Raw genomic sequence first — 14658 nt, 5'->3', positions numbered from 1 at the left:
GGGTCATTGTTTAGTTTCATTTGAATGCTTGCTTCAGCATTTTAAGACAGAAGTGCCTTTTTTTTTCTCTTTCTTTCTTTCTTTCTTTCTTTCTTTCTTTCTTTCTTTCTTTCTTTCTTTCTTTCTCCCGAGGCCATTTTTTTCCCTTTTCTTTGCAAGCACCTGGGGTATCAAAACAAATAAGCAGGCTGCCATGCTCGTGAAGGAATATAATTTAAAAGTACAGTCTGGTTGCACTCCCGAGGTCCCAAAGATGAGGCTGCACCGGCTATCTGCAGAATCGATACAGCAGTTAGGAGCGAGGATGTAGGTGGGCGACATACCGTCAATAGCTGAGAGCAAGACCCTGGAGTGGTCGTAGGCTATCACGTTGGCATATCTGTTCTTTGGTTTGTTGACCTCTAGGTTGGAGTGCTCCCATGTGAACTGCTGGCCAGGGTCGATGGACTGTAAGAGAGAAGATATTTGTTTTGTGACTGCAGTGAAACTATTTGGCTCCGTTTGGCACGTAAAACAAGATTGAATTTCACTCTTTGGCGATTCCTAGCGCGTGTTGTCAGAATGCCCACTGAAAAATGCATTTCACCTCACAACGAGTGAAAATGAAAATCATATCTATTACATTATGCGGGTGTTTAAATAAACCGCTTTAAGAGTGTGCCTGGGGCTCGAGGTCACGTCTGGTGCTGTTGTTAGACCGGGGATGCTGAAAGGTTGAAGGGTACTGTTTTAACATCATGTGTGTGGAACACGGACTTTATTCCAGTGCGTACAGTACAACACCCGCTCTGCATACACAAAGATGTGAAGTTGTTGAGTCCATAGATCAGTCTTACCCACACATTTAATCTCCCATACTTGATTTGGGTACTACTATCCAATAGCCTTTTCAGAAAGTGGGGTGTCTACACACACTGGACACAAAGTTCACTCTTTTGCTGTGCAAATGTTAAAACAGAAATGTGGGAAAACTATTTGAACTGTGTTGTTTTTGGCATGAAATAACCTCTAGATATAAAAGATTAGATTAACAAAATAATGCATTCTGAATTGGTCACAGAGGAAATTGCTTGTGTTCACATCAGCTTTTCTTATTTGATTAGCAGGATTTTATGGCTCATAGTAGAGCGCTACACTCGAGACTAGTTCAGTTTTGATATCCAGGCCCTCCTTCAGATTTGTTAAGCAGGGCTTGATAACGGTCCCCTGTTGCAGAGAAATGAACTATAAAATGTAATATGACAAAGGGAAAACATAAAGACATGATAGATAGAGTTTCATTTCGCATTAACAGGAAAATATTGTTCCTGTGCTATTAATGATTTTTGTTTTTTTTGAGTTAATCTCCAATGAAGGCGACGATAGACCGAGTGCAAAATAGCAAAATATGAGAATGATCGTACTTTTTTGATCAATAAGATCAAAATCTGGCATTTTGGTGCAATTTATTGCTCATAGTTTCTTTATCTTTAACAAGTATAAACATATAAGCAGTTTAGGGTTAAACAAATATTACAGAGGTGTGTATGATTAACTTGGTGTTTTACATTTAAGCCCAATGGGAATTTATTTTAAGACCGAGTTCTTTGTCTGCAGAAATCACCTAAGCATAAATATGTGGGAGACAAACCGCAGGCTTAGCCTGATATTTTATCAAAATATGTTGAAACAGTGGGCTGCAACATTGCTCATAATAGGAATCTTTATTTCATTGTGCTCGCAAAATTGCTTTCCACTGCTCTCGAGTAAGCACTATGAAATTGGAATTCAATGTACTTAAGCTGCAATAATGATTGGGCAGCTTGGCAGGCACCCATGCAGTGACCTCATAGATTTTGGAGTTGTTGAAGGACCTGCAGAGAGAAATTGGCAGGGAAAAGGTGACCGTTCATATCTCGTACAGAAAGCACCTCTTGCTTGCATGTATTTTGAGGTACCATGAGTGTTCTGCCAGTGTAATTTCATCTACATGGCAATACGCAGGTAACAATTACAACTGCCTGAATACAGTCAGCAGGTAAGGGAACCCGAAGGCCTGATTGCATGACACTTGTTCATTAATGCACTTTTATCCTGATGATTGTCATGGTCAGTATGCATAGGTGACAGTAGTTAATGTTTAGATGGGAGTGTTTTCCATAGCATTGATACATGCACACATACAAGGAGACACACAGCTATGGCTTCTATTAACATGTTCTTATCATTAACTTTGTTTAGGCATCTCTCTGCAAATACGTTCATTGTTATGTACTTAATTGTGGCCTGCTATGCTCCACAGTCTGACTCCAACTACAACGTATAAACTGCAGCCAGCGGTGGTAGCCCATGCTGCTCTGTAACCTCGGTGATCTTGGTGGAGTCGCACATGAGCCAGTTTTCCATGACTCCATGTTCTGGTGAGAGTAGCTCTGCAGCTCACAGCAGAGCAGAGCAGAGCCAGCGCTGCTAGCTGCAGTCCAAAACAGTGGAGTTGGAGTTTGTCTGACTGAGGATGATGAAATCTGATGAGTCAGCTGAAGACTAGAGACACCCCTTCAGCCCTGTTCATTATAAATTAATATTGGGTGACAAAATGAGCCACCAAACACAGGATATCATTTATCTATCTATCTATTTTCCCACCCACTTAGATACTGGAAGCACCAACAGCATAATTTTTAATGACGAGAGTTCACCTTTAAATCATAAAATGATATATGTTGTGGCTGCCGCCGTGACATTTTAGTCATGTAGGCTTACTTTATAGCATACACTTGTCAAAGCGGAAAAAAGCACAGGTGTTACTAATGAAATTAATAACCCATTCAGCTGCCTCGGGAAGCAATGTCACTGAGCCAGCAGGCACAATAGCAGGGTCCTGGAACTAGAAATGGAATGTGCCATTATTAGTGTTATTAATTATACCTGTGTTGACATGTCAAACAGCCTAAAGCCTTAGTTTGGTGATGAAAGTAGTTGCCAACACCCCTACCGGCAAGCCAGCCACCAAACACATGCAGCTAAATATCATTAATTTAATATTAATTAAGTAAATTTATGTGATTTGGCCAACACTCCCCCAAAAAGTTGCCGTTTAAGCAGCTGACTCACACTCACAGAGCTCAATCAACATTAGGAATTTTCCGACACTCACCTCGTACTCCTGTGAAAACTTGAGGTTATCGTTGGCTTTCAGGCGCTCCAGATGATCCGCTAATTCCATGACAGGGATTGGAGGGTGGCTGGCCATACCTGCCAATCACATTGGACCCAAGGTCAGTCCCCAAGTCTTTTGAGAGGGCATCACCCAAGCACAAGCAAATGGTGAATCATTAGATAAGCGGCATGTGGTTACAACAGGGAAAATGGAAGAGCGGATCGTTGTTAGGCTAGTTTGTTCACTCAAAGCAGTGACCATGCTGGTAAAGAGAATATGGGCACAGAAGCCAATGAGGAGTCACCGAGCACACTTTGCCCCCACTGGGACCTCTCCCTACTGAGAGAGAAGAACGTTATTCACGCTGCAGTGGACAGTTAGCATGACATTAAAGCACAGACACGAACGAACATCCCAAAACAAACAGAACGAAACAAAACGAAAAGACATTCAATGTTAGGCCAGATGTTGACGTCTGCTTTGAGTGATGACATGGTTTCAAGGCTGTCATTTCAAACTCCGCCTCCTGTGATGATATAGCGTTAACATAAGATGGATTAGATGGGGATGGAGATACAAGGCTTGGCAGAAAAAAAAAGAAAAGAAAGGAGTTAAAGCTGAAAAAAAAGTATTCCAAAAACAAGTCGTGTCAAATGTGTAATCGAGACCAACTAACTTGACAAATGGAGGTTACTGGGGTGACTGGGCGCACCTGAACCTGTGGAGGAAACGGCGGTGGAATTAAATATATTGCAGACGTCAGAGCAATGTGATGACTATTGTCTTTACAAAGAGAAGGTAGAAATTGAAATGTGACAAGAGGGAGCTGCATGATTATGTGTTTTCTAAATGGGACATTCATTAGTAACATACAAATCACCATGCCAGAAGCTTTGCTATGCCACCATGCTTATTTCATGGAAATAAGAAAGCATACGAGGAACAGAATCGCAAATCACTGCGACCGCTTTATTTGCCACTGTTTTTACACTTGACCGCCGGCATTGTAATGTATCAGCTGATTCTCGATCCTCCCTCAAACTCTGCTTTTGTGTCTCACAGGTGGCCTTTGTTGTTAGTGAGACGACACTGGCTTATGACGATAGCTAGACCAAGCATTCATTCCCAGCTTGTCCAATAATGTCCTTTTTAAAACAAGCCTTTGGAAGCGGCACATTTTTCGACTTGCAGGGTTTGTTGTGGGGTTTCACACATTTATCCAAACTATAATCTCTTTCTCTTTATGGTATCGAAAACTAAGAAGCATAAAGCAAGTAAAAAGCAAAATGAAATCAAGCAACACAGAGTCCAAAATGAGATACAAACCGCTATCTCCTGGCAGGCTAACTTATACCATACTCTGCAAATGTGAGCATCGTCATTGCTTAAGATCCAGTGTTGCTGCAACCAGTGCATCAAGAGATCAATGCAAAATAACAGCAGATGACTAACTTTATTAAAGCTGATACTTTTGCCCTGCTGATATATATCGCCTGATATTACCTGTTTGCAGATACACCGATATCGCCATTTATAACAGCTGATGAATGAAAGTTAAAAAACTATAGAAGAGATTGGAGAAGCACCCTATTAACTATGTGGATAGCCTGTCCACCACAGAGCAACCTCTCTGTTGGCTACACTACTGAAAAGGGACTTTTTCCTTCCCACTGTTGCCAAGTGCTAGCTCATAGTCTACCATCTGATTGTTGGGGTTTTCTCTCTATTAGTGTGGGGCCTTTACCTTACAATATAACACACCTTCAGGGGAATGTTATTGTGAATTGCTGCTATATAAATACAACTGATATGAACTGAAACGCTACAAACAACCTGCTAATCTGAGCAGTTTAGAAGAGCTTAAAGGAGTAGCTTTTTGTGACAGTACAACAAGATTATTTTTAAGCTGCAGTGTCACACTATCTTAGCAAGAACTCATCAATACACAGACGAAACATCAGGGGATCTGCTTATATTTTATGTGTCTGAAAGAAAAAGAATATCGGCAGATTTTTGCCTCACCAAGTGTCTTAAAAGTCCTGTCTCTTTTGCTCTAGTGTTTGATGCTCTGGGGTGAGAACGTATTGAACATGCTACTTGGAGGCTTGTCAGTATAATAGCAATGCAATAGTTTATGTGTAGGTGTCAGTATATTTAAGAGCTTAGATAAAGGGAAAAAGATGAAAGAAAATTCAACAAGACTCCTTAAGAATTTATGTGCCATTATGACACACCAGCTGGGTGTTAGTCTGTCTCTGCAGAGGTGATATCTCATTTTGGTTTCTGGCACAAGTGGGCATTAGCTAATGGAAGCTGCAGCGTTTTCCCACCCACTCTCGCGTCTCTCTGAAAGACGGCAAAGGCCGTTTCTATTGCAACCCACTACTCAAAATCCATTTCCACCACTGGGGGACAATGAAGGTACCTTTTCCAACACACTGTCGCTCAAACATCAAGCGTCCTTAAGATGAAAATGTCCATTGACGGGGTAAAGAGCTGAGAGAGAGTAGGGGAGAGAGGTGGTCTAATGTAGAAGCTGCTTCAGGACTTGAGAGAAAGTGGTCAGGTGGTAGGAAAAAGAAATGTTTGGCCCTTTTTGAGCCAAGATATCAGCTCTCAAAAAGGCTGTTTGGGGGGAAAAGTGATGGCTTGAGAGGCGAGCGAAATAGTGGAAGGATAGTTGAGATCACTCTGAGCCAAAAGGAAAAATACCCCTCTGCTGGGATGAAACACTCTGTAATGGCCCCTAAAATCATTGAAGAGCATTCATAAATATGCATAATCTTTAGCAAAAATGAGCCTGCGGGGATAATTCATCCTCCTTTCATACTAGCCGACCTGAAAAATATGGCATTATTGGCAGCCTCTGAACACCTGTCCCAAAGCAGCGAGTGCCAGAGGAACTCAAACGGCAGTCAAGTGTGACACTCTTGGTCAGCATGGAGGCAAAGATGCATGCCACCTTTCCAGGCGATAAATGGACTGTGACTCCCGTCTTTTCCCGAGGCGAGAAACGGCCGCACGACTGAGCCACGGCGCGACCGCTCACCTCAGCACTAAAGGTCGGCACGAGTAAACATCGCTGTTTACAGCTTGTCACCGCTTTCGTATCCCTATGGCCTGCATACCGAATGAAACACACGGACGTTCTGTATTTTGCTCAACTTCCGCGATGTTCCTTGTCCTAACAGGACTACACCGCTACAGAGTGACAGGTCTGGATGACCTGGATAACCCAGGTGCAGAGGAAGATGACAGATGTCACGAAACTGTCAAGCTCACATTTCTGCCTCTCCATTTCCTCCCTGAGAAATGTCTCCAGGGAGGCCCGTGTCAGTGCTGACCCTCTGTGTCTTCTCAAGCACCTGTCCATTATCTACCTGCAAACTGCTCACACAGTCTGTGCCAATCTCACTGCAAAGATGATGTGTTTTCTTACAGTGAGGTCATATTAGGCTAGCTGAATTAATTAAAGCAAGCACTCAGTAGCACTGACATCCTCAGTCTTAAATTCACACCACACCAAGACGACAACATGTGGCATCGTTCGGGATACTTACCGGGTGTTTGGAAGTTGAGACGTCGCAGCTCAACTGGATCAGTGGGATGATGAAGTGGCATTTCCTTGCTGTTGGGGAGACTACCTTTTCTAGCTTCAGACTCGGCTCGTTTTCTGTGGAGCAAATTGTCAATTTTAATTAATTCCGGGAGATTATTTGACTAATTTGTACTCAAAACTCTTAATTGTTATTGTGTAACCTCAAAGCTTGCCTCGCGGTCTCATGAATAATGAAGGCACATATGTAATTAAGGAAGTGACAGGGCTACATTCTTGTAGTACATAGGGCTATAAGAGGTAGGCAAAATAACATCACGTTATAGTATAAAGCCATCAAGTACAATACGCCCTTAGACAGTAAATACTACCTTTAGCAAAACCTTTTGTTCACTTTTCACTACTAATGTCAGGCGAAGGTTTGGATACAACTTTTTAGTAATTTGGAAGCTGTAGCTGGGGTTGGTTTAAGAGTGCATTACATTATATATTGATAGTGTTTTTTGTTTCAGAGAAAACTTGCTCCACTCCCTTTTTAGTTTTGTTAGATTCTCGAATCAAGTGCCACTTTCACAGATGTAAATGTAGTTCATTCTTTAAAAAAGAAGCAAGTTAGGGGGCCATGTTGCACCACGAATACAAAGTTAATTAGCAGTTGTAAAGGTCAAGCTGCTTGTGCTTTGATCTCCTCCTATCATACACAGCAGATGTAAGCAACATGCTTCCCAGGTCATTTCAACTCCAAATGAGAGACAGCAGTTTCTATAGGTTTAGGTATCATATGCACAGCAAGGACGAGGGGGAAAAAAAAGGGTTTTGAAAGGAATTAGGTCTTTATCTATTTCTTTCTCACTCTTACCTGTCCGGCTTGCTGCTCCATTGGTGAGCAAGAAAAGAAATATCAACAAAACATTAGGTGGTAAGACCGTTGACTTTGTATACTCGAGAATGCCATAAACTTTTCCTTAGAATAAGTAAATGGCTGGCTTGCATGAGAGACAAACGATACCAATCATATCTCAGTTTTTGCTTCGCGTGCGAGATTAGTGATGCTTCACTTCAGAGATTATGCTCAATTATGCAGCCTTGGGGCTCTTTGTTTCAAATGCTACAGTTTCCCAGGTGCATCCAAGATTTGTACATTGTATCTCTGCTATTTCAAGCAGTTTCAGCTGATTGCTTCTTGTTCGAGCATAAAAGTCATCTCTTGACTCTTAATTGCTGTGTCTGCCTTCTCCTGCCTACCACTGTTGCATTTATTAAAGTCACGACGTCGGCACGTTCAAGTGGGATCAGGATCTCGGATGAATGTGTGCAAGTCAAGCACATAAGAGCGTTCAAATTTGTTTTATTTAAAACAAAACGATCGCGCTCTATTGATTCAGCAGTCCGACCATCCTGTCGTCCCCCCCTGCGAGATCGCTAATAACGATAACATCAGCGGGGGTGGATGTGCTCTCGTTAAGACTGAGATATCCACTCTCTGTAATGTATACGGTACACTGTGGCCCAAGCACACGAAAACAGAGTAGTAGTACTGCTGCAAGTCAGAGAGAGCAATAAATGAGCATCTCTGCAAACGCAGTAACGTTAAGCACCAATTTAAAAATCAAACAAACACAAATGAGCACTGCCCTTCTGTTCTATGTGTTAAATGCCCACATGAAACTACAGTGAGGCAGATTAATGTGATATGACTCTAACAATAATGATAATACTGATTTAAAGCACTGATGAGGATACCTTGCTTGCGATCGCACCGCAACCCTAGTTGGCCCTGACTTCTGTTTCTCTCTGCTCGTCATACCCGCGCCCTTTCCTATAGCTCAGCAGAACATGCTTGTTTCCATTTGTTTTGCACAGGAGGCGACTTTTGTCACATAAAAATTGATCTTGACAAGAGAAATATATGCTGGTTATGCACTAAATGTTCCCTAATGTGGCAGTGACACTGGCTGGGTAATCGATGTGTAAATCTGCCTGCCACGAATGGAAAGACCAAAGCCAGCCGCATATGCAGTCCATGCTCACTTTCAAGTCACCTTTGTATTATCTCAAATTTTATATGAACGAATGCCAAGGACAATAAAATGCAAGAGCCAGAATAAAGCTGTACCTCTAAACCTCTTTACATTACACTGATAGTATTGATGGATTTTTTTTTGGTCTTCGGTATTGGTACTGTTATGTGATTTGGGCTTGTGCTGACTCTTCAGTTACTAATCTTACCCTTCCAAAATTAAACCTTGAGGACTACTGTTAAATTCTGCTTAGGCCTGGACATTTGATTGAATGAACACTGCAGAAAATCTGCCTTATGTAAAAGGTGAGAAGGGACAAGATAGCAAAGTGTGTAGATGTGTAAGTGTGCACCTTCAATATGTGCCTGTCCCGGCAAAACAGGAGGGCAGCATAAGGTCAAAGCCTGGATCAAGAGCTGAGTCCCCCCTCCCGTGGAATAGGTAGTGGGATAAAGGAAGAGGCTGGGAAGCTATCCCAGGCCCCAGGGCCTTTCAAAGGCTGCACACACACATGCGGTGACATGCAGCAGATAGTCAAAGCTCTCCCCTCCTACGCTTGACTGATGAGCAGTGACAGCACGAGGTCTGACTACCACTAGGGGGTTTTATGCAAAAAAATAAAAAGAGGCTGTTTTGATTCAGTGTGAAAATGCACTACAGCAAGTGTTTTTGTTTTTTTTTTTACAGTGTTACATGGGTTTAAGAGTGTGTGTTTGTGCGTGCAGGGGGCGGAGGGACGTGTCTGATTAACTTTCAGTCAACGCACGTGTCTGTTTGAAGGATCGTGGGCGACTGCACTTCATGCCTTGACAGCTTGGGTAGCTGCATTCTTGAATTCACTTACAAGAGATTAAAAGTGTGTGTGTGTGTGTGTGTGTGTGTGTGTGTGTGTGTGTGTGTGCGCGTGTGTGCATGCGCGCGCAACTGGCTTTGACAGTCACGGCTTGTCTGAAGATCAATGAACCTTATGGTTTTAGCTACATTCTTACATTTAGCATCTGCACTCAAATGTGCTAACTGCAAATTCATGTGTGGGGTTTTTAAAATACATTTAAATACTTATTGGTAACACTTGAATGCTCGGTGACTATAGATGACATGAATTTAAAGTGCACGTATGCGGTCTATGTAGTAAAGCGTGTGTACATTAGTGCATTGTTTTATACCGTCTCCTTTGCAGTCAATGTGCACTAGCACAGAAATAGAGTTCAGTGACTTCCCACCTACACTGAAGGGGGAAAAATACATGGCTCTTTATTGGCTTTGTATGCAGCTGGTATTTCCAGTGGAATGTGGAGTTTAAAGCTACGGCTAACTGCCTTAGCTAATCACAGACATTTGCTAAGAAACACATCCCTAACATTAGCTGTTTGACAGCTAACTAGATACAGAGATATGGCGCCAGAAGTTAGGCCAACCCCATTAGCTTAGCGTTGGTATCAGAGTCTGACGTGTTTGCGTGTTAGTCTGTCTTTTCACGCTAAGCTAGCTCTATATTCTGAATTGGATTCTCATGCTTGTGCTCCCTGTGTGTTAATTAGCTTTTTAAATCCTCACCTCTTGTAAAGGAGGATGGCAATAACGATGCATATGATGAAGACAACAGCTAGCACAGGCCCCACCACCCAGATGAGGCCCTCCTCCTCATCGATGATTGGCTGGGGATCGATGTCGGCTGAAACGACCGAGTCCGAGTAGGGGCTGGTAGCATACATAATCTGAGCCAGGGAAAAACAAATTAAAGGTAAATGTTCTGAAATACGCGCCATTTTTAAAAAAAATGAAAGGTTTGTCCAGTTTTCTGTGCATCATTTCGACATCAAAAGTGTTGGCGGGTACAACAAACCCAATCTAAACGCTTTCCAGGGTGTCAAATGTGCTACACGCAGTCTGATACCCTCTTATATCCGGATTTAACAGTTTGTTTTGTTTCCGCTTCTTTTTACTCTAACTCTCGTTGGTTAAAAAAAAGTGTTAGGGGGTGTTAAAAATAACATTTATCCACAGAGTGGTCTCTAACACGCTCCATATGTGGGTAAGGACCTTCTCGCTTTTCTCTGATGCTAAATGACACCTCATGCGTGTCTTTTAGATGCCAGCAGCTTTGACAAAGCGTCAGTATTTGACGCCCTGGGAATGAGAGCGGGCTAGTACATCTAGACCTATTTTTGGGTGCCTGAGGTATTTAAAGCAGCACTGCAAACCTTCAGTTAATATACGGCCACTGCTGAGCATATCTTGGCGAAGACAGACATGACCAACAATACATATTAAAAGCCAATTCAAAGTTTTTCTGTGTAGTTCATTCTAAGCCGGACTTTGACCAATCAGAATTATCTTTAGTATCTCTCCTATACTGGAGCCTTGATTGAACTATTCCACAGTCCAAGTGAAGATTAAAAAAAAAGGTCCAGTGGGAAGAAAATATATGCTTCAGTGGGCAAATTAGAGATTTCCCTCCGTCCGTCATTATCGTTTTTGCTCTACCTGAACTCAGGGTTAGTGGAGAGAGTGTGAGGCAGCACTATAGACCCTGCAGCTCATCAACTCCATCATCTTGCCTGCAGCTGCCTAATCATGCAGCTTTCTGGTCTTCAGTACAGACAGACAAATGCACACACACACTAGCTGCAGCAGCGAAGATAAGGCGGACCGCACACTGGATGCAATTAAAGAGGAGCTCTGTTATCGAGGTGTTCTCGCGATCAGCTAAGGTCTTAAGGGGCTTCTCTCCCTAAAGCAGCAAGGGTCAGCTTCTTCTGGCTGCAGCTTTAAGTTTTAAAGTCCAACGCCTCAAAAGGACTCAGAGTAACACATCTGACCAGAAGCCAGCTCCAACCCTCAGCCAGGACGCGGCACGGTTAACCTTCTCTGCTTACCAACACGGACAGCTGCTTTTTATTTTTTTATTTTAAGAACAAAGAATGTGAAATCACTAGCAAGGGGGCTTCCTAATGGGAAGAAAACTTATACTCGAGTATCGTGGGGTAGACTTACATTCTCGGACATCTCCAGAACAGCAAGCACAAAGAAGATGTATTCCTGGCCATTCTGAAGTTGCTTGTTCTCAAAGTCCCCATAGATCTTTCCATCTCCCAGGGTGAACTGTTTGGGCAGGTCTTTGAAGTAAGCGGCGATATAGGCTTTGGGTTCTGCCTGCCTCTGGAAACGAAGGCCCCTGCTCGTTCGGTTTATCTCCTTCAGCAGCTACAGTGAGGAGTGAGAAGCAGACAGTTGATAACACACAGGCACACGTTCCAGTACACACATGAAAACAAATCCACACAAACCAAATATCTCTATCTAGATTTTTTTTCTTCTTCTTCTTTTTTTCCCCTGATCGCTGAGCTGAAAACGCTGATTGCAAAAAAAAAAAAAAGGCCGGAACATTACAAGAAAAGATCAATGATTTATTTCGTGTTTTTTTGGACTACAAAAGATTGTCAGATTAAAAGATTGTGTGGATTTCCAGCATATAAAACAGCTGATTATCCAACAGCTTCAAACAGTAAAAAAGACACCAAATTAATTCACAGCTCAATTATTCTTCTCTTGCTGATAGCATCAGAAAGATTTTTTGATGAAATATGTAGACAAATAGAAGAGAAGAGTTTTCTGTGTTTGACGACTTCTGTTATGCGTTTTTAATTCTTTGCCTTCAGTTCGAATGAAAGATGTGTAGAGCTGGATTATATATATTGAGATTAAATTAGCAACATGTTCAAATTCACGTTTAATTTGTGCTTTATTTGTTTGCCGTTTTTCACTCCTCTGTTGCCTCCTTGGGCGATTAGTTTTAGCGCTTGTGACTCTAATAGGCTGAAGGACTGTGCCCTTCGTACGAGCCATCAGATTTTAAATTTCTGGTACAAAGCGCGGATGATAATTATGCTAATCGGGCCTGGCTAGTTGTTTCGTCGTCTGAATGCATATCCACGGCCTGTGCGCGTGTGCGTGCGCGGTTGTCATTCACTTTAGAGAGGGTGCGCTCATTGTGTGTGCTCTGTTTTGGCTGCGGGGCTGTTGGTGCTGCCCGATAATGTCTTCAATCATCTCTCCTGTCAACACAGCTAAATCTAGCTGCCCTTGGGAAAAGTTGTGAAAAGGTGAGTGCCAATATTGACAAACAAATAAATTCTGACAGAGGGGTGACTTTTGGCCAATCGGTCAAGGCTACAGACACATCGGCACGAGCTGGAAAGCCGATACCAGGTGAGACACCGCGTGTTTTTCTTTCAGCCTTCCAGACACGTGCGACATCTCAAGATTTAAAAATTGAGGTATAATTATCAAGATTCGATTTGCGAGTGCTATTCTTCTTGTTCCACCTCGAATTGAAACATTTGCTTACACATACATCAATGCATAGCCCAGACCCCCCACCCCTCACCCCCCTCGAATTATCCTGACTGGCTAAATATAAAAGTTGTCAAGTGTTTTGTGGATATGCAGGTAGCCTAGCTTTGCCTGGAATGAGAAGAGACATGAAGGCCTGATGCAGCTCTTCAGGTAATTACCACAGACATAAAGAGGAGGAGGAGGAGGTGGGGATAGGGGTTTGAGTTTGCAGTGCACTTGATGGCTACTTTATGTTCTCATTTCCATATGAACAGTGCTCTCTGCAGCTATTTGCGTCAATCAGCGGGACTCATCTGCTGTTCTCCCAGCCCCTTATTTTTTTTCCTAGTTTGAAGGAAAAGACGTGTGCGGGCTGCATGTGCGCAAAGTTTATAGGGCTCGTTATGAAGCCGAGTATAATAAGGAGATAAAAAGAAAAAAAAATTATAGCCATTATAACCAATTATGACAATTAAAACCAAATCATCCTTTTCAGCATACCTCCTCCAAATTCATCTCGTCAGGACTATCCCAGGGTTTGAAAAACTTGCCGGTGCGTTGCTTCTTCAGAGGTACCACCACAATATAATAACCCCTGCAAAATATAAAGTGTTATATAAATACAAATTGTTCTGGACTGGGTGGAGTCAGTGGAATAAACAACACAGCAAGAAGAGCCACGGCAACGGTGTCTGTCCGTATTAGAAAGCGTAGTCTGCTGACCAGAAAACAGTGCAAAGAGACTAAAATCATGCTTTTAGCAAGTTACATGATCTCTTATCATCTGATCAGGGATTTCTTTTCTGCATTAATTCAAGCATGTTCATTGAAGTCAGGCAATATGGTTATACCTCGGTTAGGCCCCCTGTGGGCTAATTAGGAGAGCTCAGCAAAGCGAGATGGGTTTTTCATCTCTTCATCGTGGTGGCAACAGAGATAACGACCTCCTGCCAGATTTGGGCTTCCTGGTTTGGGCGCTGCTCTAGCTAGCATTAGCCAGGATAGCAGTGTGGCCAGCTAATGGGAAACTAATTAGCTTAAGCTCTGGCGTGGGAGATAGTGGTCCAAATGTAACCACCGATTTAAAAAGGAATAAAGAAAACCCCAAGATGGGTTTGGAGCTTCAGTCTGCAATCGGATGTGATCCTTGGCCTTCTGACAACCCTGCGCTTTGTTGAAAGGCTGTAAGAGACTTTATAGGGCTTAGAGGAGTGTGCTTAAATGAGCCGGGGTGCTCCACTGTGTAATGACTCAGGTGAAGTGGATATTACACTGAAATGCAGGGATGAATATAAATGACTGTTTTGGAAGAATTACCCCTGACAAGGTCAGCTATCAAGTTAACTTGTTTATTTCCATTCACAGAGCAACAGTAGGAAATACAAATCAGTAATGTGGATGTGGGAAACGAGTTAAATATCCAACAAGACACATTTTGATACACTACCCAGGTCAGGAAATTCAGAGTTGACTCAGGAACGCTGCTCCGAGCTAATCTGTTGGCTTATGTTGTTATTATGTGTTTGACTGCATAGCTGCAATGGATGTATTGTATCTCACTGATGGAGCTCAATTCGGGACTGAAAACAATACTTCTGATCTAT

The 14658-nt window shown here is 42.5% G+C and overlaps 1 protein-coding gene across 31 annotated transcripts in view; it reads right to left on the bottom strand.

Annotated features, from left to right (window-relative positions):
• Positions 1 to 14658, bottom strand: part of ptprda (protein tyrosine phosphatase receptor type Da) — a 416134-nt gene that overhangs the window by 19303 nt on the left and 382173 nt on the right. For 13 of the 31 annotated variants that reach the window (XM_012919961.3, XM_004554438.4, XM_076881862.1 and 10 more), the window contains 8 exons: positions 13556 to 13649; positions 11714 to 11923; positions 10274 to 10434; positions 7555 to 7566; positions 6700 to 6812; positions 3816 to 3857; positions 3137 to 3234; positions 324 to 447 (listed from right to left, as the gene is read on the bottom strand). In XM_012919961.3, the coding sequence (XP_012775415.3) occupies positions 324 to 447; positions 3137 to 3234; positions 3816 to 3857; positions 6700 to 6812; positions 7555 to 7566; positions 10274 to 10434; positions 11714 to 11923; positions 13556 to 13649 (854 nt within the window). The remainder of the gene's footprint in view (positions 1 to 323; positions 448 to 3136; positions 3235 to 3815; positions 3858 to 6699; positions 6813 to 7554; positions 7567 to 10273; positions 10435 to 11713; positions 11924 to 13555; positions 13650 to 14658) is intronic. The other 18 variants (XM_076881861.1, XM_012919967.3, XM_076881866.1 and 15 more) reach the window with 3 other exon arrangements.

The sequence above is a fragment of the Maylandia zebra genome, linkage group LG3, assembly GCF_041146795.1.
Source record: "Maylandia zebra isolate NMK-2024a linkage group LG3, Mzebra_GT3a, whole genome shotgun sequence".
In the NCBI taxonomy this organism is placed as follows: domain Eukaryota; kingdom Metazoa; phylum Chordata; class Actinopteri; order Cichliformes; family Cichlidae; genus Maylandia; species Maylandia zebra.
Note: the sequence above shows the minus strand (reverse complement) of the source record. Positions and strands in the feature narration are given on the sequence as shown.